Here is a 23,777-nt window from a genome sequence, read left to right on the forward strand (position 1 = left end):
AGATAGAAGGTGCAGATTCTGGATACAGATGAGTATGAAGGTAGGTAGGTCTCTGGAAGAGGTAGTTAGGTTAAGGGTCTCAAAGACAGAAATCATGTTCTTGGCACCCAGGGGCAGCTCCCCAGGCACATAAACGGAGACATGACAAGACCCCGGGGAGACATATTCACCACGGTGACTTCTCATTCCTTTCCTCCATTACACGTTTAACAATTTGTAGTTCTATAATTGAGAATTTATTATGCTTCCTTTACCAGACTATAAGCTCCACGAGGGCAGGACGTCGTATCGTTCACCACTGCGCCCCCAGCACAGAGCACAAGCCCACTAAATATTTGTTGGGAGAAAGGAATTCGTGAATTCGTGGTAGTGCCGCTGGACAGCCATTAGTGCGGCATGAGTAAGGGACACACAACTGAGAGCAAAAGAACCGCCTGGGAGAAGACGCCGGGGTCTTTGAAATGACAAGACCGGAAGGGTGGAGCTGGACCTCTGGGACGAGCGGTTGGGAGGCGCTGGACAGTGAAGCAGGCTTTGGGGAATGACAGCCCGCTTGGAAACAAACTCGCAAAGGCTGTAAGCGAGGGGGAACTGTGGGAAGGCGGAGGCGACCGGGGGACGGGGTGGGGGTCGCGCATGCGCCACGCCACCCCAGCCTCGGCGGCGACCCTGCGTGCGCGTGCACGAGGGGTCGAAGCGGAAATGGCGCCGCGGGGCCGCGCGTCCGGGCAGCGAGCGGAAGTGGGTGTGAGAGCGGAAGTGGCCGGCTAGAGCCGGGGGCTGGGCGGGGACCGGGCTTGTCGGTGAGGCGGCAGCGGCGGCGGCGGCGGCTCGGCAGGCGGGTTCAGGCTTCGGGGGCCAGGTTGGTCGGGTGGGTGGGTGTCTCCACAGCCAGTGCGTGCGCGGGCGAGCGCTCGCGTCTTCCCCTTCCCCCCACCCTGGTCCTTCTCCCCTTTTCCCCTAACCTCCTACCCCACCCAACCCCCCTCCTCAGGGGGCAGCAGGGCCGCTCCCTCCGTCCTTTTCTCCCTTACCCACCCTCACCGTCCCTTGTTTCTCCTTCCCCTGCTCGGGGCAGCCGCCGCCATGATCCTGCTGGAGGTGAACAACCGCATCATCGAGGAGACGCTCGCGCTCAAGTTCGAGAACGCGGCCGCCGGGTGAGCGCGCGCCCGGGGCCGGGGGGTGGCGGGGGAGGCAGAGTTGACCCACGCTAGTCCCTAGTATCGCTCAGTCCCCCAGTCTTGGAGGCACGAGGTGGGAGACCTGGCCGGGTGTGGGGACGGCCCCGGCGGGGTAGACGTGGGAGGCGACTGGGCGCGGTGGGGTGAGGGGCAGAGATGCGTGGGGAGAGGCTCCGTGGAGGGATGCGGAAGCGGCGAGTGGACAGGAGCGTGAGTGCCAAAGGGCAGGAGACCTGTAGGACGTGAGGACTGCCGGGCCCGGAACTCTGGCCGGGGTATCCCATTGCCTTCTGAAGCGAGCAGGGGACCCCTTCCTTCTGTAGTCCCCGTCATTGTTCTGAACCCGAAGAAAGCTCCTTTGGGATTGGATTGAAAGGAGTTTCCAGGAATTCCCAGGACTGGAGGAGGGAAGAAGATTCAGGCCCAGATCACCACCAGCCTTCTCGCTCCCCACCCCCCCACCTCTTCGTCTAAAGGAGCAGGAGGCTAGACTGGAAGCAGATTCAGTCTTGCAGCCCGACAAATGCGACTTCTCTGGTTTCCCTTCTTCGAACAGTGCTGTAAGACACTTTGGCCATTTTGTTACATCTTTCTCAAGCAAAGCTTATAGTCTCCCAATCCACACCCCTTCCTTATCTCTCTTCTGAGGTTCTAATTCAACTTTCCCCACCCATTTATCTTTTAAACTCTTATACAAGATCCCTGGTCTGTGATTTCTTCCGTGGTAATCCTCGCCCAGGTACACACTTAACAAGAATCCAAAGTCTATATATAAAGGTGATTCTTAGATCACCTTTTTTACCCACTGGCCTTTTTAAAGGTAGGCCTAGCACATGTTTCCAAGGCAGTCTTCTCCGTGAAACACGGGAATCTGTAGAAAACAACCTCCTCCTCCGAAGCTGCTTTGCTTTCTAATGTTCAAAACGTGAGCCGAAGATTTGGTTTTAGCTTTGAATTTTTGGTGGCCTGTACATAGTCAGTCCCTTTGCCTCACTTCTCCATTGTGAGGATGGGGCTTCACATCTTGGTTGCACAGTTGAGGAAATAAGTGCAAACTTTCTGGTGAACTGGGAACTAGTGATGGGAAAGTAAGTGCTTGGAGATCTGCAGACGGGAGAGGATTGGTAGAGGGGAAATTCTAAGTAGTCATAATGAACTTGTGGCTTGGCATTAAAAAAAAGACTTCTAACTCACTGCTTAAATGGAACATATTGTGTCTCCTGTCCCTTTTAGTAAGGTTACAGATTTTATCTGTAAAATAAAGCATGGCTTTCCATGAAGTAGCGCATACAGTAAGCAGGAGCTACTGTTTTCTGCCACGGGCTGCAGTTGCTTATATTTTAGGCCAGATTCTTTGCATTTTAAGGGTTCGAGTCAATCAGATCAGAGTCTTATTTTGGGTGATTGCTGTGTACTTTTTTGAGCAGTGTAGCACAGAGGAGGAAGTTGAATTAACTTCTGCATTTTCACAGCTGAACCTGTTAAATGCGTTTTCGAGTCCAGACTAGCAAAGAATGAGATCTGGGTGGTTATAAGCCGATTGACAAGATAAATGCTTGTTCATTTTCAAGTAGAAGCATGCTTTGTAGTGTAGAAGTACATTCATATCTGTTTGTGTATTTGTGATTCCAAATTGAAGCCCATTATCCAGAACGTCAGCTCTTTTCCTTTTAGAAAATTAACTCTTACAAATACTCTTTCAGAGGAATTACAATAGGCACTCAAGTCTGGAAGCGTAAGTTGGAATTTCTAGGACATTTCTTTTTTTTTTTTTTTTAATTTTTTTTCAACGTTTATTTATTTTTGGGACAGAGAGAGACAGAGCATGAACAGGGGAGGGGCAGAGAGAGAGGGAGACACAGAATCGGAAACAGGCTCCAGGCTCTGAGCCATCAGCCCAGGGCCCGACGCGGGGCTTGAACTCACGGACCGCGAGATCGTGACCTGGCTGAAGTCGGACGCTTAACCGACTGCGCCACCCAGGCGCCCCTAGGACATTTCTTAACAAAGCATATGTTCTAGCAGTGTTGGATATTAGGGCAGGGCAGCAAGTTTAGGCTTTACTATGGCCTGTCTTCCCGTTGATAAGTGACTTTAAATAGGTAGGCCCAAAACATATTCTGTTGAAAAGCACTTTGAAAATCTTTGAAAAGAGACCCTGCTATCAGGCTTAGGAAGTGGGGCTTTCCTGGGATTGTAGATGTAACACCCAGCAGAAGCTGGCATCTAAGCCCACTGTGAGTTTCCAGGCATACACGGTGAGGCAGCATTGAAGTAGTTAACGTATTTATCAAGGCACATGGCTACTACTCCAGAACTTCTAGCAAAAAATAAGTAGTGTGATCATCATAAACGTTTATGGGATTCTTCCAGTGCCCCAAGCAGGAACAGAGGAAGGACGCCTTTCTGAGAAAACCTATTGGCAAAAGTTAGAGGAGCCAAAGGGTGAGATGTGTTAGGGTGGAGATGGAGAAAGGCATTAAAGAAGGGGAGTAGCTGGGAGGAGAAACCCTGGAAATTTGAGAGGTTTTACCAGCGTGAGAACTTGCTGGGAGAGGTCAGCTTCACCCTACTTTACACTTCTCAGAGTACACAGAGAGCAGAGAGTACACTTCTCAAACCAGTTGGGGAAATTATACTTCTGACAGCCTTTTCCAGAACGAATCTCACAGTTCTGTGATGCCCAGTACAATAGCCAGAAGCTACATGTGGCTAGTTAAGCTTAAATAAGAATTAGAGTGAAATAGAACTAAAATTAAGTTCCTCGCTCCAGCCACAGTTGTAGTGCTCAGTTGCCACATGTGGCTAGTAGCAGCCTTATTTGGACAGCACAGATGCAGAACATTTCCATTATTGCAGAAAGTTCTGTTGGACAGCACTAGCACTGTTGCAGCTGCTGAAAATGCAAGCATGAGGTGGTCTTAAAATCATTCTGTGGTGATGCTGCAGAATACAGTTTGGCGATTTTCCTCTTCAGGTTGATTTTTTTTTTTTTCTTTAAATCATGCCTCAGATCATCCTGCTAGATCTTCTTGCATGTGACATCCTACTAAGTGTCTCAACTTCCTTTGGGTAAAGCAGTTCTTTTATCTGAACTGTTTAACATTGGGTCATAATCACCTTTTAATTTATTTGGAGGCAGTACTGACAAAGCCTAAGATTCATTCCAACAAATTGCTTTTTATTTTTTTCCTACCACACTCCTGTGAAAATGGCTTCTTGGAATGATTCATATGTCCTCACAAAATGGTAATTATTGGTAAATTGTCTCCCTGACAGCCTACAGACTAAGAGAACATGCTCATTAAAGAGCCATGCTCAACACTGCAGGTAACCTCATACACAGGTCTTGTCAACAGCGTTGCCTTTTCATTTAGGAATTCTTACCCAGATGCCCAATTAAAGCAGAAGTAATCTGGCAGATTAATTTAATTTCTTTGTTGCTGTATATACAACCAAGAACCTTTCCAGCCTCAGAAGCTAGGCCTACCAACTTAGCTAGAGTCTGGAGGCCAGAATTGAGGAAATGCTGTCAGATGCGAATTGCTGTTGATTTTAAGTGCATGCTGGCTCCTTGCCACAGCTGTGCATGTTGCGGGGCTCTGTGGTTCTGTGAGGGGGAGTGACGCTCAGGGAGCAAGCGGTGCCAGTTGGGGTGGGCAAGGACTGTGGGAGGAGAAATTTGAGAAAGGAATAAATTAAATCTTGCTGATACCCTGTTCTCGTTCCTAAATGTGCTGCATCTGTCCTCAGAGAGACAGACTGGTTTGAAGTGATTTGGAATTAGGACATTGGTTAAGCATTCAGAAGAAATGGAATGGTCTGATGGGTCTGTTAACAGGTCGTTACAGTTGCACACTGCTGCCTGACTTCCGACCTCTGCAGCAGTGCTTTGGGCGCGAAGCCCCAGAGCTACACTCCCCCAAACTGATGACTCCTTAAGGGCGGAGCCTGTCCCTGGTCATCATTCTTTCCCAGCATCCTCACTGTATATAGAGTTAGCTCAGTAAATATTTTCTTGAAGGAAGGGATGAGCCCAGATAGAATGGATCTTAGTTTCTTTAGGTGCTGATTTTATCACTTTTCTGACATTGTGTGAATCGACTTTTAGATCATCTTTGTTCTCCATATCTTGAGATACAGCTTAGCAGAGAGTAAGGACCGCATTTCTCTAGTCTTTGCCCAAATGGGATGATGGGAGCCTTCTAGGAGAATTACAGAAGAGAGATCAGAAACCTTATAGTGAGATAGCAGAATTCAGTAATTCGTCTCATTCAGCTCAGTGAAGGGATAAGTAGAAGAGGGACATAAATGCCCAAATGGGGAATTGGATGCATTCAGGAGTAAAGGCTCCAAAATCCTTAATGAGAAAAGAGGATTGGAAAATGAAGTTGTCAGGAGTTCTTAACTGATGAATTAGTAACATTCTAGGAACTTCCTTAGAAGAAGGATAAGAGTAGGAGTGCCTGGGTGGCTCAGTCGGTTAAGTGTCCAATTTCACCTCAAGTCATGATCTCACAGTTGTGAGTTCGAGCCCCACATTGGGCTCTGTGCTGACAACTCAGAACCTGGAGCGTGCTTCAGAGTCTGTCTCTCTCCCCACGCCCCGCTCATATTCTGTCTCTTTCTCTCTCTCAAAAATAAATGAGTTGTTTTTTTTTTAATGGAAAAGGATAGCAATTTTTTTCTAAGGATTTTAAGAATAGTGTTTGAAACCCATCTTAATGAATTGAATATGTTTTAGTATCTTGTGCTATCTAGTCAGTAACCCTGAGGGCTTATCTAGCTGCTTTGTTCCAGGATTCTGGACATTAAGCACTCTGATACTAATAGGGTTCCGTTTCTCCTGGTACTGCTGACCAATTTCTGACTCTGGGATTTAGCACAATCCCACAACTTCTCCCAACCATGGCTTCAAAGTGTGGTCTCTTCTGACTCCACCTAGAAGAAACACTAATTCATTGATTATCATCTATGAATTAGACACTTTGCTATAAGCTTTAACATAATTTCATTTGATTTCAAAATGGGCCTATGTGACAGCAGTTCCCATTTACAGTTGAGAAAACTAGGGCTGATGGGAATTGTGGAGGGAGTAGACATAGGTATTAAGCACTGTGCAGCTACTTTCACTGGTGACTTCTGACCTTGTTTATGATATGTCACAAACAGAACATGATATTCATAAGGCACGTTGGGTAAATGGCCTAGCCTAGAGATCCTTCCACTGGACTGCCCTAAGGGCTGCAAGGATCATTATTATCTCAGCAGGTCTGTAACTTAGTCACAAGACACTGGTTGGGAAACTTGCACACATGTCATCTCAATTAGTCTTCACAACAACCTTTTAATCTCCATTTTCTAGAAAAGGATCCTGAAGCTCAGCAACATTGAGTAACATCGAATGTGGTTACATAGCCAGTAAGTGACAGGACTTGTGTTGAACAGTCAACTCGGAAGGATTTGCTTTTATTGTGATTAAACTCACCCTCAGCATCTGAAACTTTGGCAGATGGTAAAACAAAAAACAACTTACCCATTTATCTTTTGGTCTATTAAATGGTATGCTTTCCCCCAGTAAGATAAAACATATCTTACTCCCCTCTAGCTCCTTGGTTTTAAGCCACAAAAGTAAATAACAAACACCTGGTCTTGGAATTGACACCATCCTGTTTGGTCTGTGTCACGCTTGGTATGGTCTCCTTGTTGGGGCACAGAGTTGTAACTCCCATATAACTTCTCAGGAAGACTCCTTTGGCCCAGTGTTCTCCTCTACAGCCTGTCTCCTCTACAATCTTTTGTGCAGCCATAAATAGTAAACTAAAATATTAATGGTGGTTATTTGACAGATATTCCCAAGTCAGGCAGCAAACCACTTAGGATAGCTCTTGGTAAGCAACTTCTCCCTGTGGTTAGGGAACTTCACAGTCTAGAGAAGTTCAGAGTTTCAGCATTAAAATGTTTATCGCTTAGAACCTTAATGTTTTTTATTTATACCTAATTTTTCTTGGTCTGTTGATGAAGTAGGAGAGTGGGGGGGAATTCAGTCCTCCGTTGGCTGAGTTAAAGCCTAAAGATTAAAAAAAAAAAAAAGACCCAACCACCTACTAAGTGATCCAATATGGACTTTTACAAGCCTCCACCCTGACTTTTTGGCACAGCCACCCTTCCCCAGGAAAATACACTTTGGTGCTTCCTCCCATTGTGCAGCTTCTTAATATTTCGTCTAAATGAGCCATAGATTAATGTTTGTGCTGCTTCTTCCTTTGTCCTTGTTTTTTAGCGATGAGGAATGGTGGTTGGCCATTCATTGCCTTTGTCTCCTGGGGTGCAGTTTCAAATGAAAGATCAGAAGCAACTTAAATTTTCATTTCTTTTTTTTTTTCCATCACATTCTGAACTCACTGCTTCCCCATAAACACACCTGATGCTTCCATTCTTAGAGACTCCCAAAGTGTTTTTCCTAAGTCACATATGGATGGCTTTGAAGGAGTAGGGTGGAACTTCATATGTGACCTGTATAGGTTGATTTTTCAACGGGACTAGCATATGTTTAATAGAAGCCAGTTTCCTGGAAAGGTATTGTTTAGCATCTGTAGCAGCTTTTTAACAGTCATAAACCACACTCTATATTCCATTATTTCCCAGCAACCCTGGAGGGCAGCTCAGTCTTGGTTCCCTTTACAGGTGAGGGAGCAGAGATAGTATAAAAGATATGTTCTTGATTGTGAGGTCTTGAGCAAATTAGGCAAGGATAAATGTGAAAATGTGTATGTCTTGTCTGCTGGTCCATAAAACAAAGTAGTGTCATTTGTGTCATAGGTAGCTAGTGATAAAACTGTGGCGTCTTCCTTTGTTTCCTACCATTGGGCTTGGAGAAGTGGGGCTATCACGTAAGGTAGCTTTTCACAGGAGGTTAATTGGCCATTATTGTTTATAGCTAGGATGTATGTCATGCTTTCTAGGTAAGAACTCAGCAACATTTATCAAATAGAAGTTTACATACCAGGCTGAGCTGGCAGCTGCACAGAAAGTATCAGGCTGTCGTCATTACCTTCCAGGATAAGTTGTTTCGTGTCCGTTCTCTTGCTTTATCTTTAGCAGTTCTATGAGGTCAGTAGGGTCATTGTGTTCTCCCATTTTGTAGGTGAATAGGTGAGAAAATAAAGGTGTGTGGATGTTAACTTGTCTGAAAAACATGGTCTTGATGAAAAGCTAAAGTTGAAAAATCGGAGTCCTGACTGTTCCCAGTGATTTCACAGTGTTACTTTGTGCTGCGCTTTCTGTGGAAATGTCACACTGTAATTTCAAAACAAAACAAAACTAGGGTAGAACCAGTCAGAGAGGACTTCATGGAGGAGAGTGGTGAGTACTTTGGTGACATAAAGGGAGAGGAAAAGATGTGTAGGAAGACTTACAAGTTGTCTTCGAACTGATACAGACTTTCTGTTTTGTTTTATGGCCTGAGATCATCCTTTCATCTTAAGTATATTAAAAACCATTCTGCATTCTGTTTAGCAGTTTTCCTGCTGAATGTACTACCTCTGTCTCCATCACTACAGTCCTGTGGAGGGAGACACTGATCAAAAGATCGCATTTTGTAGTTCACATATGCAAAGGTGTATATCATAGTGTTAAGGAATTCTAAATTGAAGTTAAGCGCCAACCACGGCAGAGATTCGACAGCAGCTGGAAAGCAAAAGCAGTACCTGTCCTGCTTCCTTTTTGTATCCTCCACCTTAAGTGAGCCCAAAGGTTCAGGTACATGAGAAAATGAATTGTGTACTCAGATCAGCAGTCAGCATAAAATTGGTACTGAATGCTGTGATCTGGAGTAAAGCTCAGGAGCCTTTGCAAGGCCCCTGGAAGGCAAGCTGCAAAACAACTGTCTTAACTAAGGGACTCTTCTTTTGCTTTGCAGTAACAAACCAGAAGCAGTAGAAGTAACATTTGCAGGTAAGTGTCCTTACTTCAACCTTGTAAGGCTAATATAAAAATAGAAAAACAAAATAGCTTCTAAAATAAATTTTGACATTTGGGGTACAATCCCTTGATCGTGAAGGCTTTTTTGAGGTCATTGTTTCAGATGACTATTTTATGGATTTATTGGACTGTGTAAAGTTAACCTGCTGGTACCTTAGAAGGTTGTGTTTAATTTTGTGGTACAAACCGTTGTTTGTTTAATTTGGAAATACTAAATTATCTTCAAGTAGCCTTCATCTCAGTTTGCCTAGCACTAGAGTAGTGGGGAAACATGGAAAATGCTAGAGACCTGTTCAGCAAGTCAGAGGTTATTGCTTTCTATTTCCTGTAAAGAATTAGATATTGATACTACTCACTTGCTGTGTGAGCTTCAAGGAGTTAAACAGTCACCCTCCATAAAATGAGGGTACTTGACTAGATGGTCTTGGAACACTTCTTGCAGCTCTAGTGCTATGACAGGAGTCCGGGTACCATCCCCGTCCCCTCCTACTAATTGGCGATGCCAGATCTCCCTAAAGTGGTGGCACTCAGCCCCTGGTTTCAGGAACTACACAGGGTGAGTTCTCTCTGTACTGCAGGAAAATAGCCAAAGAGAGGGGAGACCTATATAGAGATTAGAAGAAACTTAAGAGATAACCAAATGCAGTGTAGATCCTAATTCAAATAAGACAACAGTATTTTAAAACTGCTTTTTTGTTTTTTGGGGTTTTTTTGAGACCAAATATTTGAAGACTTGACTGGACATTTGATATTAAGTAGTTGTTTTTAAAAATATAGGCATGGCAACAGTATTGTGGCTGTGTTTTCTGAAATTTCTTCTTTATCATTTAGAGATACATTCTGAGATAATTATGAATGAAATGATGTGATGTCTCAGATTTGCTTCAGAATAAATCATTGCGAGGGGGGTATCCCAATAAGATTGGGCTGTGTTGATCATTGGTGAAGCCACATGGTGGGAACTAGGAGTTCATTATACATTATCTCGTATGCATATTTAGCATACATCACAACAAAAGCTTTTTAAGAAATAACTTTCAGCACCAAGCTGTGATGAAGGTAAGAATAGCTTTGTAATTTTAGTAAAGAGCAAAGAGGGGCACCTCAGTGGCCCAGTCAGTTAAGCATCTGAAACTTGATTTTGGCTCACGTCATGATCTCACAGTTCGTAAGCTTGAGCCCTCGTGAGCCCTGTCTCGGGCTCTGCACTGACAGGGAGGAGCTCTCTGTCCCTCTGTCCCTGCCACTCCCCTGCCCCTTCTCTCTCTCCCAAAATAAATAAATAATTTTTTTTTTTCCTTAAAAAGAGCAAAGTGGGGCATCTGGGTGGCTCAGTTGGTTAAAATGTCTGACTTTCAGTTTCAGCTTAAGTCACGATCTCACGGTTTGTGGGTTCGAGCCCCACGTCAGGCTCTGCACGGACAGTGCTGAGGCTGCTTTAGATTCTGTCTCCTCTCTCTGCCGCTTTTCTGCACTTGTCTCAAAAATAAACATTTTTTTTAATTTTTTTAAATATTTTTTTTAAAAGGGGGACAGAGATAAGTACTTGACAGTTCTATCCCAGTGTTTATACTTTCTGCATGGATTTAAACTTTTGCTTATCTGCACATATTTTGCTTATATGCCTACTTACAAGGGAGACCTCCTTGTGGCCTGTAACAAGGTAGCCAGGTGCCTTAAGGTCTTACTCCCCATTCCCAAGTTAAGCAGTTCTATTTGCTTTCTTCACAGATTTCGATGGAGTCCTCTATCATATTTCAAATCCTAATGGAGACAAAACAAAAGTGATGGTCAGTATTTCTTTGAAATTCTACAAGGAACTTCAGGCACATGGTGCTGATGAGGTATGTTCCACATCATTTTCCTCAGGACTCTTACTTCCTTGTCACCTTTAACTGGCAGCTTGCCACTCATAGAAGGTCCATGGCACTGACCACCCCTACCGGCACTGGCCACTTTAGACAGCTTGCCCACCTAACCAGGGGCTCTTGACTCCATTGTCCATAATGATAGAAAGGGTGTTTTTTAGGAAAGGCTTTGGCTGTTTATTACTCGGGGAAAATAAAGATGGTCCCTAACTAATGAAATGAAAACTTTTGTTCTCCAAAAAATGCACTGAAGAATATTTCTTTGACCAACATAAAAATAGCTACTGCAAGACTGAGATAGGTTCCATTCTGTTTCTATGATATTGTGAAGCATGTATGTAACTCTGGCCTTAAAGGTTTATGATCTTAATTTCATACTGTAGAAATTTAGGCACAAATCTACCCTTTTAGTTTTTTGGTTTAAACTTCTTTAGAGCTGGCCTCTTTAAGTATCTCTTCTTCCTTTTGACTACTGTACGGGAAATAAAAAGATGTCTATGCATTATGAAATTCTTGATGGCCATGCCTCATTCACTGGCTTCTTTCTATAGCTAAAGTAGCAGGTTTGGTTCCTGTTGAACTGTATTTGCTCTGGGGAGAGCCATTTATGGAAGAAAGAAAATGCTGTTACACCAGTGTGCACACGTTGTGGTTGGGTCTCAAAGCAGGAAGTATGACTCAGTTCCTGAATCAGTTTTCAAATATCTTTTAGTTTTAACAAGCTAGGTTCTCCTTAATCTGGTGAATGAAGATATGGCCATTTCTGTTTTCTTTGTGATTAAGGATAGTAGTTTTTTAGTTATTTAAAATTTATGCAGTGAAAAGGCTGTTGACCAAAAAAAAAAAAAAAAAGATCAAAATCTCAATAATATTTTGGTATAAAAACTAAAATTAATGTTAACCAAATAGAATACCAAGAGCCATAGGCAGTCCCTTAGATATTCATATGCAATTGATCTGTCCCGGCATTTTAAGGGAAGAGCCAAAACCTTTTCTGATTTGCCTCATAAGTTCAACGGTAGAAGAAACGTTTACAGAATTTGTGTTCAGGGTTGTTTTACATGAAACAAAATCTTCAGCAAGAAGACCTAGCCTTATAAAGCATAAGAAAGATCATTCTATAAAAGCTAGTGGCCAACTCTTCTCTTTACCACATTCAGAGCAAGAAGAAACAAGTGGCTGTTAAGGTGGCCCTGCTTTTGATTAACCATGAAATAACGAGCCGTAAAGAATTGTTAAACCTTTGAACAGACAGCTCAAAATTGTGTAATCGTTTTCCCTAGACAGTCCTCTCTGTGTAAAGATGCAGGTGTGGTGATAACAATAATCCTTGGGAGGGGAAGAAAGTGTAACAGCTAGATTTCGTAAATCTCCTTTCCAGACTGCTCTCCATGCACTGGAGCTCCATAACAGCACTATTCTTGTAGCTCCCACAGGGCCAAAGAGCCAGCTCCACCCGCTCAAGTGGGTGGAGCAAGTAACATTCACAGTTCAGGAGCAGAGTGCACAGTAAATGGCTCCCTGAGTTGGTTAAACAGTGACCAGCCTGTGATAACCAGAGGCAGCTTGTTACTTTGAAAGCCTCTGCTGCTAGGGTGGGAAGGTCTGATGGTGAGCATCAGTGGGTTGCCTCCACCCATCTCCTGGTGTCAGGTTGGAAGATGGTGCTCATTGAAAAAGGGAATCCTACAGGGTTAAAAGCGCAAGTGAAATAAACAGGGAAGCATCCGTTGGTTTCACCAAGGGGGAGGGAGCAGAGGAGTTGAACGTGGCTGAAATTTGGCTGTAAGAACCTCTCAGATCTCAGAATACTAACTTTGCTTGGAATTAAACTAAGAATTAGGAGCTATGGTTTTTTTTCGCCCACATCTAACTTTCCCTTTCTCCTGGTACCCATAGTGCTCACAGTACAGAATTGTAGCTCAGAGGTGGGATGCCAGTGAAAATTCTTCAGGGATGTGCCTGTTACTTCCCTACCCCCACCCCTTCACCCCATCTCCAGGACTCTTTAGGAGAAGTGGTGTATAGGACACCTGAAGATCAGATCTCCCTGTGCCACCAAAAAACTCTGTGACCTTGAACTTCTCCCTTCAGTTCCTCTTCTGTAAAAAAGATAACCTCACAGTGGCTATATGGTCACCAGATCACAACTGCATGTGGCATTACTTGTCTTTTGCCTTTGTACAAACAAATGTGATCTCTGATCCATGCTTTGAGGTCCATTCCATTCTCCACATTTGCAGATAGAGAATTTCTTCCAGCTGTATAAAAATGGTTACATAAATATGTGGAATCTTAAAGAATATTTAAGAACAGAAGGAAAGAACTTCACCATGTGAAAAATTTTTCAAATATGACTTAAATATATGGTTTGCTGCTGATTTTTTTTTAATCTCTGAAGTGTACATTGAAAGTAAGAGTCAAAGAAAACAATAGTATTCACTCAGCTCTGTTTATTGAAAGTCCCCATATGTGGGCGCGTGTGGATGCAGAGACCACAGCAGTGAGCAGGGCTGAGTGCTTGCTTGCACAGAGCTCCCCTCTAGTGCTCCTGTATCTGCAGTCCTTTTCTTAGCTGATGGAATTCTGTTTAAGATGCATGTATAACTCCTACAATTGAAAGTTAATGGCTTTTGTTTACTTTTAATTGGTAACTTGTCAAGGATTAAGTATCCTTTTTTTTTTTTTTTTTTTTTTTTTTTTTTGGCATCCCAGAAAATTTCAGAGGATCATTAATGTGTTTCTGGTGAGATAGTGTTAAGAAATTGACTGAATGTCAAGAGACAAAACCATGCAGCCTTTTATATTACTGTTACATACACTGTTAAGTATACTGGCCTCAGTTTTCCCTTCTTGTGAAATAGTGGTGACACTTTCCCTCCCTAAGTATGTTTTTAATGAGGGTTAAGAATAAGTCATGTCTGTGTTTAGTCTGTTAGTCATATAAAGACTACTAAATACCAAAAAGGTTACTAAGTTCTGACGATTCTAATATTTACTTTTTTCTGTCTTCAGATAGCTGCCTTTCTACTGCTTATTGTATTCTATATAACATTTAAGTCTGAACTAGGCCTTCCAGAATGAAAGGTTTGTTTCCTAAACTGTCAGCCTAGGAGAAATTACCACCAGGTGAAACAGTCGTACTGACAGAGAAGAAATAGGAAGGTGTAAAAAGGGCTCTTATCATTTACTCCCCAAAGCTGGAGAGTAGCCAGCAGTAAGTATTGGTTTTGGAAAAAAAACATTTAGAGAGTACAACCTTCTGTGGGCCCTCCAGTATAAACAACTGGCTAAGGTGCAATTATCTGTTGTCTTTTGCATAAAACTGGTGATGAACTAAATAATTTGAAAGCTGACAAGATAAGCAGGCTAACTGGAATCCGATCCCAGCAATTCTGGTTTTTCTCTCTTCCCTCACCTCGTTACTGGTTTGGCCTGTACTTAGTTGATAACTGATGTAATCTGTCACTCAGGTTTGGCATTCTTCTGCATTCTTAAAAACATGATGGTGTGCAGTATATGGTCTGGAGGAGAACAGAGAACATACAAAGGATGTGACTGAATCCTGAAAGAGTAAAAGATGAGCCTTGACTGAAAAACAGATCCTAGATTAATTAACCTTTTGTATTCAGTCTCAGTTCTGTGAGTGATTTGCTTGGTAACTCAGATACATGTGCTTCTCCAGTGTATATCCAGTGTCCCATCCACCAAATGAAAGTTAAGAAATCTGGCTTAGAAGAAGCTTGGGAAATTCAGTGCTTTAAAAAAAAAAAAAAAATGACATTATCATGACCTTTGGATTAACACTTACTTGTTTTTGTATTTTCTAGTTACTAAAGAGGGTGTATGGGAGCTTCTTGGTAAATCCCGAATCAGGTATGTAGTCCCGTAAGCAACTGTGGAGTGACCTGGAAAGAGACCTGTCCTGTTTGTACTCTGCTTTTTTTTTTTTTTTTTTTTAAACAAAGCATTTCATTTAAATAGTTTTCATTTTACAAATATTTCTGCCTGAGCCCAGTTCCCACTTCAGTCCTCTCCACAAAAATAAAGCTGTTTCTAAAAGCTAAGGGGCTTTGCACTGTCCAGTAATGGTTCACAGTGTGGTGTACAGAACCGCTGTATGTTGTCATTTTTAACATTTACTTGCTGGGGCCAAATGACTCTTCCTTAATCTTTCAACCAGCGGGCCATTTTTCTTTGCTTGCTCATGGTGATGAAAATGTCTTTTGAGATTAAGCAAACATTGGTTTTCACCCCAGCCCCCTATTAACACCATTTTCTGTGCTCTGCACATGTGGAGAAGGAAACACAACTGTTCTCACATATTCAAGTAACAAAAATTTCAACCCTTCTTTTAATCTGTTCTTCTAATAAAGAATAAATCGCCTCTTTGCAGCCGCGGGAATTGAAAAGCACCATGGTCTTCCTTAATTGCAAGAGCTATGTTACACTGCTTTATAGGAGAGACAAAGCAAAAAAACTGAACAGTTTTTTCCTCCTTGTGAATAGGTGGTAGTCTCAAATTCTGAGGCGTTTAGCTGGACCCCCCGATGAGGACCAAGTAACATAGTATTGCTCAAATGTTGTTCCTGTGGTACTTTGCAAATTTTACCTGTGGTGCTTTGCAAATTGTTCTAAGAAGGAAGGTGTGTCTGTGTCTTTTAACAGCAGTTATTACTTTTGCTGGCATATTTCCTTCCCCAGCTTTCGTGGCATTTTTCTTTGTTTTCATGTTTATAATATGACATGCTTCACCACTCCCAGTAGAATACCATCTCCTGTCTTCTGTATGCTACTCTGGAAACAAAAATAGCAAATACAGAAAGATGCCTTTGGGATATAACTTGTTACTAGGAGTACTGCGCGTGGGAGCATTGACTGCAGTCCAGAAAGAATACTAAAATGTGTTCATCCCCAAATTGATGTAAAAGTGTATCGCAGAAATAAAAACCAAAAAATAAATAACATTATAGGCTTTAAGAGGAATCAAGGAATTTCAGAAAGAGAGTGAGGAAAGGGAGGGAGGAAGGGAAGAAGCAGAACTAGAACAGAAAAAAATCATATAGGAACTCTTGGGCATGCTTGTCACAGCTCAGATCAAGCAGTGTGTCAGAACCACTGGGGTGTAACACAGAGGTTAGGTTTCTGTCCCTGAGCCTTTTCTTACACTTCCCGCTAAAGCACAGGCAATGCCAGACTGCAGACCTTGTGTTCATACAAGTGCAAAATATAAAAACTTGTGGAAGTAGTGTGTCTCCTGTTTCTCTGAGTTTATCTAAGCAAGTTTGGGGAACTCACCAGGCCGTACAAGGTCTTTACTTTTAATCTATTCTCAGGATGTTCTCTCCATCATATCAAAGCCTTCTTAAAGTCTGACTTCAGCTGTAATTTACTTAATTTGTTTTATTTGGCTTCTTGAAACTAACAAACCTCAACTTTAAATATTTTATTTTTCTATCTAATCTTACAGTCTGTTTGCTTATCTGGTTTGTTTTCTGGTACCCAAAATGGAATGGTGGTTGATATTATTTAATATTAGAGTATCAAAAATGTGCTAAGTACAATCTAGAAAAGAGATTTAGATAGCTCATGTTCTCAGTGAGGATAGATCCAACAAAAAACGCAGACCTAAGGAATGCTCTTGGAAAAAAATTAAATAGTAACAAAGTATAAATGTTTAAGATATTCCTTACAGTTCTGGTAAAATTATTTCCAGCACTTGCCTAGCATGTGAAGTGATACTCAGTGATGTACAGATACTCTTACAAAACTGTCTGTATACTTTTTGGGGTGTATTCATCATTTGATCAGATAATCAGTTGTCCCCGCCTTGTTTGCTGGGACTCGTACCCGACATGCTGTAAAGAGGCAAAATAGTGTGTGGTGGTCGCAGACTTAGCTTTGGGGCCCATTTATTGATGACCTACTGTGTTCCAGCCGCTTTAAAATGCTATTTTAATTTTCCCAGGTGCCTCTCCCATCTTACCACTCTTTTTAAACAGATGCCAGAATTATAGAGGTTATGTAGTTTGTCCAAGATCACAAAGTGGCAAGGCCAGAACTTGGATCCCATTCTATTCAACTCAAAATAGAGTTGCTGACACTTCTGTATCCTGCTGCATTTAGCATGGCACTTTGCTCCTTTGAACTTCCTTTTCCCTCTAAGATGAGAATAACCGTATCTGGCCTGCTTACTTCAAAGAATTTTTACAGAAATTAAATGAAGTAAGATATTTTAAAACACTTTGAAATTTTTAGTGTATACAAGGGAAAGCTATTGGAGAGGTATACACACACGCACACACACACACATTATATATATAGACATACACACTCTTAAGGTTTTTCCATACCTTCCCTCCTTCCACAAAGGGTTTGTGATGGCATGCAAGAAGTTGTATTGTGTTTTTATCAGAAAGCTCCCCAGCTGTTGACTGTGTTAGCACTTGGCAGGTTAAACCATCGAAGAAAAATATGTAACTCATTATAGCTTGATAGCTATAATGCAAGCCCCCTTCCCAACAGTGTCTAGAACACTAAATTTCTAATCAGAGTTCCTGGATTATGGGTTCTTCCTGTTCCTTATTTGTAATCTGTCATCTTTGATATTGATTCAAATTTTTGCAGAGAATTTGTTAATTAGCTGTCTATATTTACAGTGATTTTACAAGAATTGGGGTTTTATTTGCCTTACCTCATTTGCCATATGAGGCGTATGGGAATGCACAGCAATCTGCCTGGCTTAAAAGGCATTGAAACAAAATAAAATGTCATTAGAACATGGCAAAGTTTTTTGGTTTTTATGTGTTGTTTTTTTTTTTAATATAACCTCTGGATTTTTCCCCCCCTTCCAGGATACAATGTCTCCTTGCTATATGACCTTGAAAATCTGCCTGCATCCAAGGATTCTATCGTGCATCAGGCTGGCATGTTGAAACGAAATTGTTTTGCCTCTGTCTTTGAGAAATACTTCCAATTCCAAGAAGAGGGCAAGGAAGGAGAGAACAGGGCAGTTATCCATTATAGGGATGATGAGACCATGTGAGTATAGGACTTGGCCCTAAAGCCTCGGTGTGGCTGTTATATGCCCTTACTGAAAGACACATGGTTAGATCAGACCTTAAACTCTATTGGGTGAATATCCCTAACATGTCTTTCTCATAAAATTCTTAAAGCCAAGGTATAGATGATGGGGGGCGGGGGGGCCACTTCTGCTAGTCTCCAGATATCAAAAGTTGGCTAAAGAAGAAAAGTGAATCCACTGCTTTCCTTTAAGACACCACTGTTGAAGGTTTCCTTCAGTAATATAGCCTGGGTAATGAAGAGGTAGAGGGTGACCATGGAGTCTGTGTTTTTTGCAACTCTTGAATCATCTACATACTAGGAATCTCATAGTATATAAAGAAATAAAAGGGGCGCCTGGGTGGCTCAGTCAGTTAAGCATCTGACTTCAGCTCAGGTCGTGATCTCACGGTTCTCGTGGGTTCGAGCCCTGCATCGGGTTCTGTGCTGACAGATCAGAGCTGGCGCCTGCTTCAGATTCTGTGTCTCCCTCTCTCTCTGCCCCTCCCCTGCTCATGCTCTGCCTCTATGTCTCAGAAGTAAATAAATGTAAAAAAAAAAAAAAAAATTGAAAAAAAGATGTTTAGGAGTGAAGTTCTGAGAATCACTAACACTAGTAGATTCCATATCTTACCACGTAGACAGATTAGTACCATCTACTTTGGGTGATCTTCATCTCCTACCCCTCTTCAGGGCATGCGTGCATTATATAGACTTCGCTGGTCATACATACTTAGTCTCCTTTGGCATGCCTTGTTTTATGAATTGAAAGATTTATGACTTTACCCGCCTATTCCGCTTCGAGATCAACTTCTTGACAAAACCCCATTCTGATTCTGTACTTACTACTTCATGGGTTGTGTTCCCCTCAGGTATGTTGAGTCTAAAAAGGACAGAGTCACAGTAGTCTTCAGCACAGTGTTTAAGGATGACGACGATGTGGTCATTGGAAAAGTGTTCATGCAGGTATGGAGTGGACGTGTTTTGGGGGAGGGATGCCGCAGCGTGGCGGTTTATACCGTGGCACCAGAGCACACCATAAGCATAGAAGAGGAGAGCTGGCGGCTCTGCCGATGCCAGAACTTGTTGAAGGTGTAATTAAACAGCTCCCACCCAACCCACTGCATGTAGTTGTTCCTTAGTGGTTTTAGCCTCTGCAGGACTAGACTGAAAGAGTGAATGGAGTACCAAAAATACTAATGCTACGACTGAATATTAAGCACCCTTGCTGCCACTGAGTCTTTGATTTAAAGCTTGGTCAGGTTTCCTACCCTCTTGTCAAGTTTCCTGAGGTTTCTGGCAAGGTCTGCTCTTGGCTTGGTTTAGTCCTAAAGTCTTTTCAGAACAGAATCCCTAGAAAATTCCTAAGTAGTAGATAGTACATTAATAGGCTAGAGTCCTTGAGTGGACCATGAAGCAAATTGACCCGAGTTTGCCTGAGGTCACTGTAGAGCTCTTTCCTCAGAAGCAGCTCGCCTACCAAGAAGAGAGTAATGGGGCTCAGCGGGACATTGTGTAATTGGATTTCTGGTACAATTGGACTCTGGTCTGGTACAGTACCGCATTGTGGCTTTGTCATGCTGTCTGCTAACCAGTTGCTGACTCTAGGACAGGAGAGCTCATTGGTGAAGTGGTATCTAGGCTGATTTCTTCTGAGGTGGCTCAGCATTCAAAATCTAGCTCAGTGCTTACGTTTTCAAGCACCTTTTGTGCATTCGTCCTGTCCCTGGACAGGCTGAGGAGATTTAAGGACTCTGGACAGCAAACCTTTTTTGCTCCATAAGAGTTGAAAGATAGTTGTGCTTAATATAGTGAGGATATTTTACTTGTAGCCTCTCTAAAGTGACTAGGGAAATACTCAAAAGTGATAGCCCAAATTTGATCCATCTCTAGTGACTTTTTGTGTTTAGTCTAATTAATCAGAAATGCTGATTTTAGAGTCCCTAGGCAGAAAAATTGGAATATTGACACTTTGAGCATTTGAGAGTACTGAACTTTATGAGAGAGAGAAAGCGAGTGTTGTGTGTGTGTGTGTGTGTGTGTGTGTGTGTGCGCGCGCACACGCACGCGCACAGCTATATAGACCTACATCGTGGGTCCTAAATGTAAGCTTCCAGACAGGCATTTCATGTGTTTTTACGCAGAATTGACAGGGGAATTAAATGCAGTAGCTTAGAAATTGGGCTGAATCCAGACTGACATACTAATTTTAAAAGCTATGAAGTATATATTTAGATTTAGCTGGTTTTTTACCAGTCTTGTTCCATTTTATTCCTGGCGACATCTTATTTTTATGCTTTAAACAGATCTTATCTTGGAGAGCTTACAGGAGATTTGTTCCTTAGGAAAATTTTGTGTATTTTTTGCACATGAATTTAAACTCCTCCCTCAAAGTACATGTGGTAGGGGCACTGGTCTAAAAGGGAAAAGAAAGTCTGCATTTTTACACTGACAGTATCTCCAGTTAGTGACTGGACTGGCACCATGCAGACCCATCTGGTGTCCAAGAATGTGAAAAGGCTGTGCTCGAGAAGCCATCTGCTTTGCCTCCCTCTCCAAAGTCAAAGGCTGGGCAATTTATTTGAATTGACCTTTAGAATCCTGGGCTTATTTTGCTGGATTTTACCCCGAGTAAATCATCTGAGAATTTTCCTGGGCCTGGTTATTTTAAATTTCTAGGAGAATGGAGAATAGCAGCTGCCTAGCACAGAATGCTGTGACCCAGGGACACTATTAAAAGTTCCCCCTGGTCACTGACCTGCTTGCTGCGTATCTTTGTGGGCTTCCGGATCCTGGAGTGGACCTCCAGCCTGGGCAGAACACGTTTCCTGCTTTTGTCATTCAGCAGACTCTGAGGGATGCTTAATGCCCTTGGGAAAAAGACAGAATTTCCATTGCATACTCACATGGATATTCTAGTATTTGCCTTTGGTGCATTATCTCTGTAGACGTGCAAGCTAAGCACTAAAGTCTGATATCATTTCACTGCTTATTCCATGGAAAGCATTAAGAACGATACAGAATTTTGGAGATAAGAGTATGGTGAACTAAAATATCTTTCATATTACTAGATCTTAACGTCAGCCCAGTAACTGAGAAAAGTTAAGTGGAAACCACTGGTTTCTCTATGTTCAGGGACAAGACACAACCAATCTGCCTCTTAAGCAGTAGTGAAGATACTATGTTGAGGACCCTTTCTACATGGATACCTGTGTGGTGATAGCTGTAGGATATTTTCCTGTACTGGGAGCACTGAGTCAAAGTCAGTAATTTTGGTAGATATTGCCAACCTCCACGGAGGTTGTACCCTTTTCCCTCCCACCTACGATGCATATTTTTCCAGAGTATGTTGTCAGACTTGCGGATTTCTGCCAATCTGATCGGTTTAAAAATGGTATCTATATTCTCTTGTGAACGAGGTCCAGTATCTTTTCTTCTGTTGAAGTCTGTTTTTCTTTTCCTTTGAGGTGTCTCTATGCCCTTACCCATTTTTCTATTGGGTTACTAATCCCCATTTCTTTATATACTAGAGAGATTAGCCTTTTTATCTATGGTAAGAGTTACAAATATTTTTTCCAGTTTGTCATTAGAGTGTATGGGTTTTTCTTCCCTCACACAGAAGTTTATTTTCACAGAGTTAAATCTCTTCTGTGGCTTTTAGATTTTGAGTCCTTGTTGGAAACACTTTTTCCTACTCTAAGATTGTAAAGTTTACCTGTATTATTTTCCTAGTATTTTTACAGTTTCATATTTTACACATGATCTTTTGATTATCTGTTTGGAGTTTCTCCTGGCATATGGTATGAAAGATGGGTCCATCTTTTTTTTCTAAATGGCCACCCACTGGTCTCAGCAGTTGTTTAAAGGCCCATGTTTATACTACCGATTTAAGATGCTGCTTTTTATCATTTACAGGACTCAATTTCTGTATATATTTGGATTTACTCTGAACTTATTATGATAAATCATGCTTTGATGGAAGAGAGAAATGATACTGTGATATTCAAAAGACATCCTAGTTGGAGGGGGAAAAAAAGAGGCATCATTGCTGACGTGCACTTAACAAAGACCCTAATGAAAAAGGAAAGTGATTCAGTCAGTTAAGCATCTGACTCTTGATTGCGGCTCAGGTCATGATCTCATGGTGGTCAGGCTCTGCACTGACAGCCTGGAGCCTGCTTGGAATTTTCTCCTTCCCTCTCTGTTTCTCTCTTTCTCTCTCTCTCAAAATAAGCATTTAGAAAAGAAAAAGGAGAACTGGGTGGGTCGGTTGATTGTTTCTTAGGTATTATTTAAGAGAGAGCCCAGAGGAGCAACAAAGACACAAAGTTGGCCAAAGGGTAGTTCCCCACATGGGAGTATCCTCACCCAAATTTTGAATGTATTGCTTTACCTATACAGAACTGATGAAATGCTAATAAGTCACCACAGGTTTACACACGCCCCATCGGGTTATGAATGCCACAGGTACCAGTGAATTGGAGCCTTCAAGAAGCTTACTGAACACAAGAAATTGCCAGCAGTTATTACCTGTTCTATTTTTTCCCCTGGAGCTAAAGAGTAAAAATAGTAGAAGTTAGAAAAACCTCCCAAACCCTTTGCAGAATGAAAAGTGTTTTCTAGAGAAGGGTAACCTCAGAAGCTTTGCTTTAGGAATTACCATTTGAATGATCTTGACTCCTTCCCTACCTCTCCAAATATTTTTCCTTTGAGGAACAAAATTTACAAGAGAGTAACCTAATCTAGCTATGTTAGTTTATTTTCCACCAACCTTTAGAAGCCAAGCAGTGCCAGCTCAGGAGGCAGGGTGGTGGAACAGGCGAGATCCCAGACTGGGCATTAAAACTCCTCAGGTGTTACCCTTCTTTTGCCATTAATTTGCTGCGGGCTTGCTGTATTAGTCCCCATCTCTTCCTTTCCAGTGTGACAGCACTAAGTCAGCTAGAGTAGAAGTGCTTGCTTTTTCACTCAGCAAGCCATGTGCTGTCCAGCCTCTTTGAAGGAAGAGGAATGGATACAGAGTAATAAAGATCCCTGGCTTGTGGAGCTTACAGCCCCTTAGGGAAGCCAGACGCATTAGTGACTAGTAAAGTGTCAGAGTCGAGGCTTAGAGAGAAGACATGGGACCTCCCAACAAGATAGCAGCCAGCTCCCCACGTGTGTTAGAGATGGCGTGTTAGAAGAGACCATATCTGAGCAGCGGTAGGAGAGTGTTGCAGACCAAACAGCTGTATAAACATGCTTTCAGTACTCCTAGAACTATGGATTTACATAGCCCTTGGTTCCATTCTTCTGTTATCACTCTGGATTTGGATCACTCTGTTTTACTGGCATGGCTGGAAGATCTGGTTCTGTTCTTGCACATCTGGGTTGAGACAGGAATGCCTGTCATTTTCCCGTGTACACGGGAATGTGTGTGTCAGAGAAGCTTGAGGTTTGGAGATTATGGAGATTAGAACATAGGGGGAATGGCCTGGTTTTTACATCCTCAGTCATTTTCCTGTCGTTTGATGAGGATGGGTACGTTTTGTTAAGGGGAATAAGTCCTTATGCACAGTGGTGGTGGGCGAGTCCATAGCCATTCAAGACCAGAATTAACAATCAGGCTCTCATTTCTCATGTCGCACAGCCTCCTCCTGTCAGTATACCCTAAAACAACTCAGCTTCTTTAACTCCATTG

At 42.4% G+C, this 23,777-nt stretch overlaps 1 protein-coding gene across 1 annotated transcript in view; it reads left to right on the forward strand.

The window, feature by feature from the left end:
• The first annotated feature begins 713 nt into the window (after window positions 1-713).
• The window catches only part of ARPC2 (actin related protein 2/3 complex subunit 2), a 29,057-nt gene continuing 5,993 nt past the window's right edge, over window positions 714-23,777 (forward strand). Inside the window, exons 1-7 of the mRNA XM_011285562.4 lie at window positions 714-862; window positions 1,079-1,160; window positions 9,106-9,140; window positions 10,899-11,011; window positions 14,866-14,911; window positions 17,890-18,076; window positions 18,970-19,063. Coding sequence (XP_011283864.1) covers window positions 1,087-1,160; window positions 9,106-9,140; window positions 10,899-11,011; window positions 14,866-14,911; window positions 17,890-18,076; window positions 18,970-19,063 — 549 coding nt within the window. The 5' untranslated portion in view covers window positions 714-862; window positions 1,079-1,086. The remainder of the gene's footprint in view (window positions 863-1,078; window positions 1,161-9,105; window positions 9,141-10,898; window positions 11,012-14,865; window positions 14,912-17,889; window positions 18,077-18,969; window positions 19,064-23,777) is intronic.

Source organism: Felis catus, chromosome C1 (assembly GCF_018350175.1).
Source record: "Felis catus isolate Fca126 chromosome C1, F.catus_Fca126_mat1.0, whole genome shotgun sequence".
NCBI lineage: Eukaryota > Metazoa > Chordata > Mammalia > Carnivora > Felidae > Felis > Felis catus.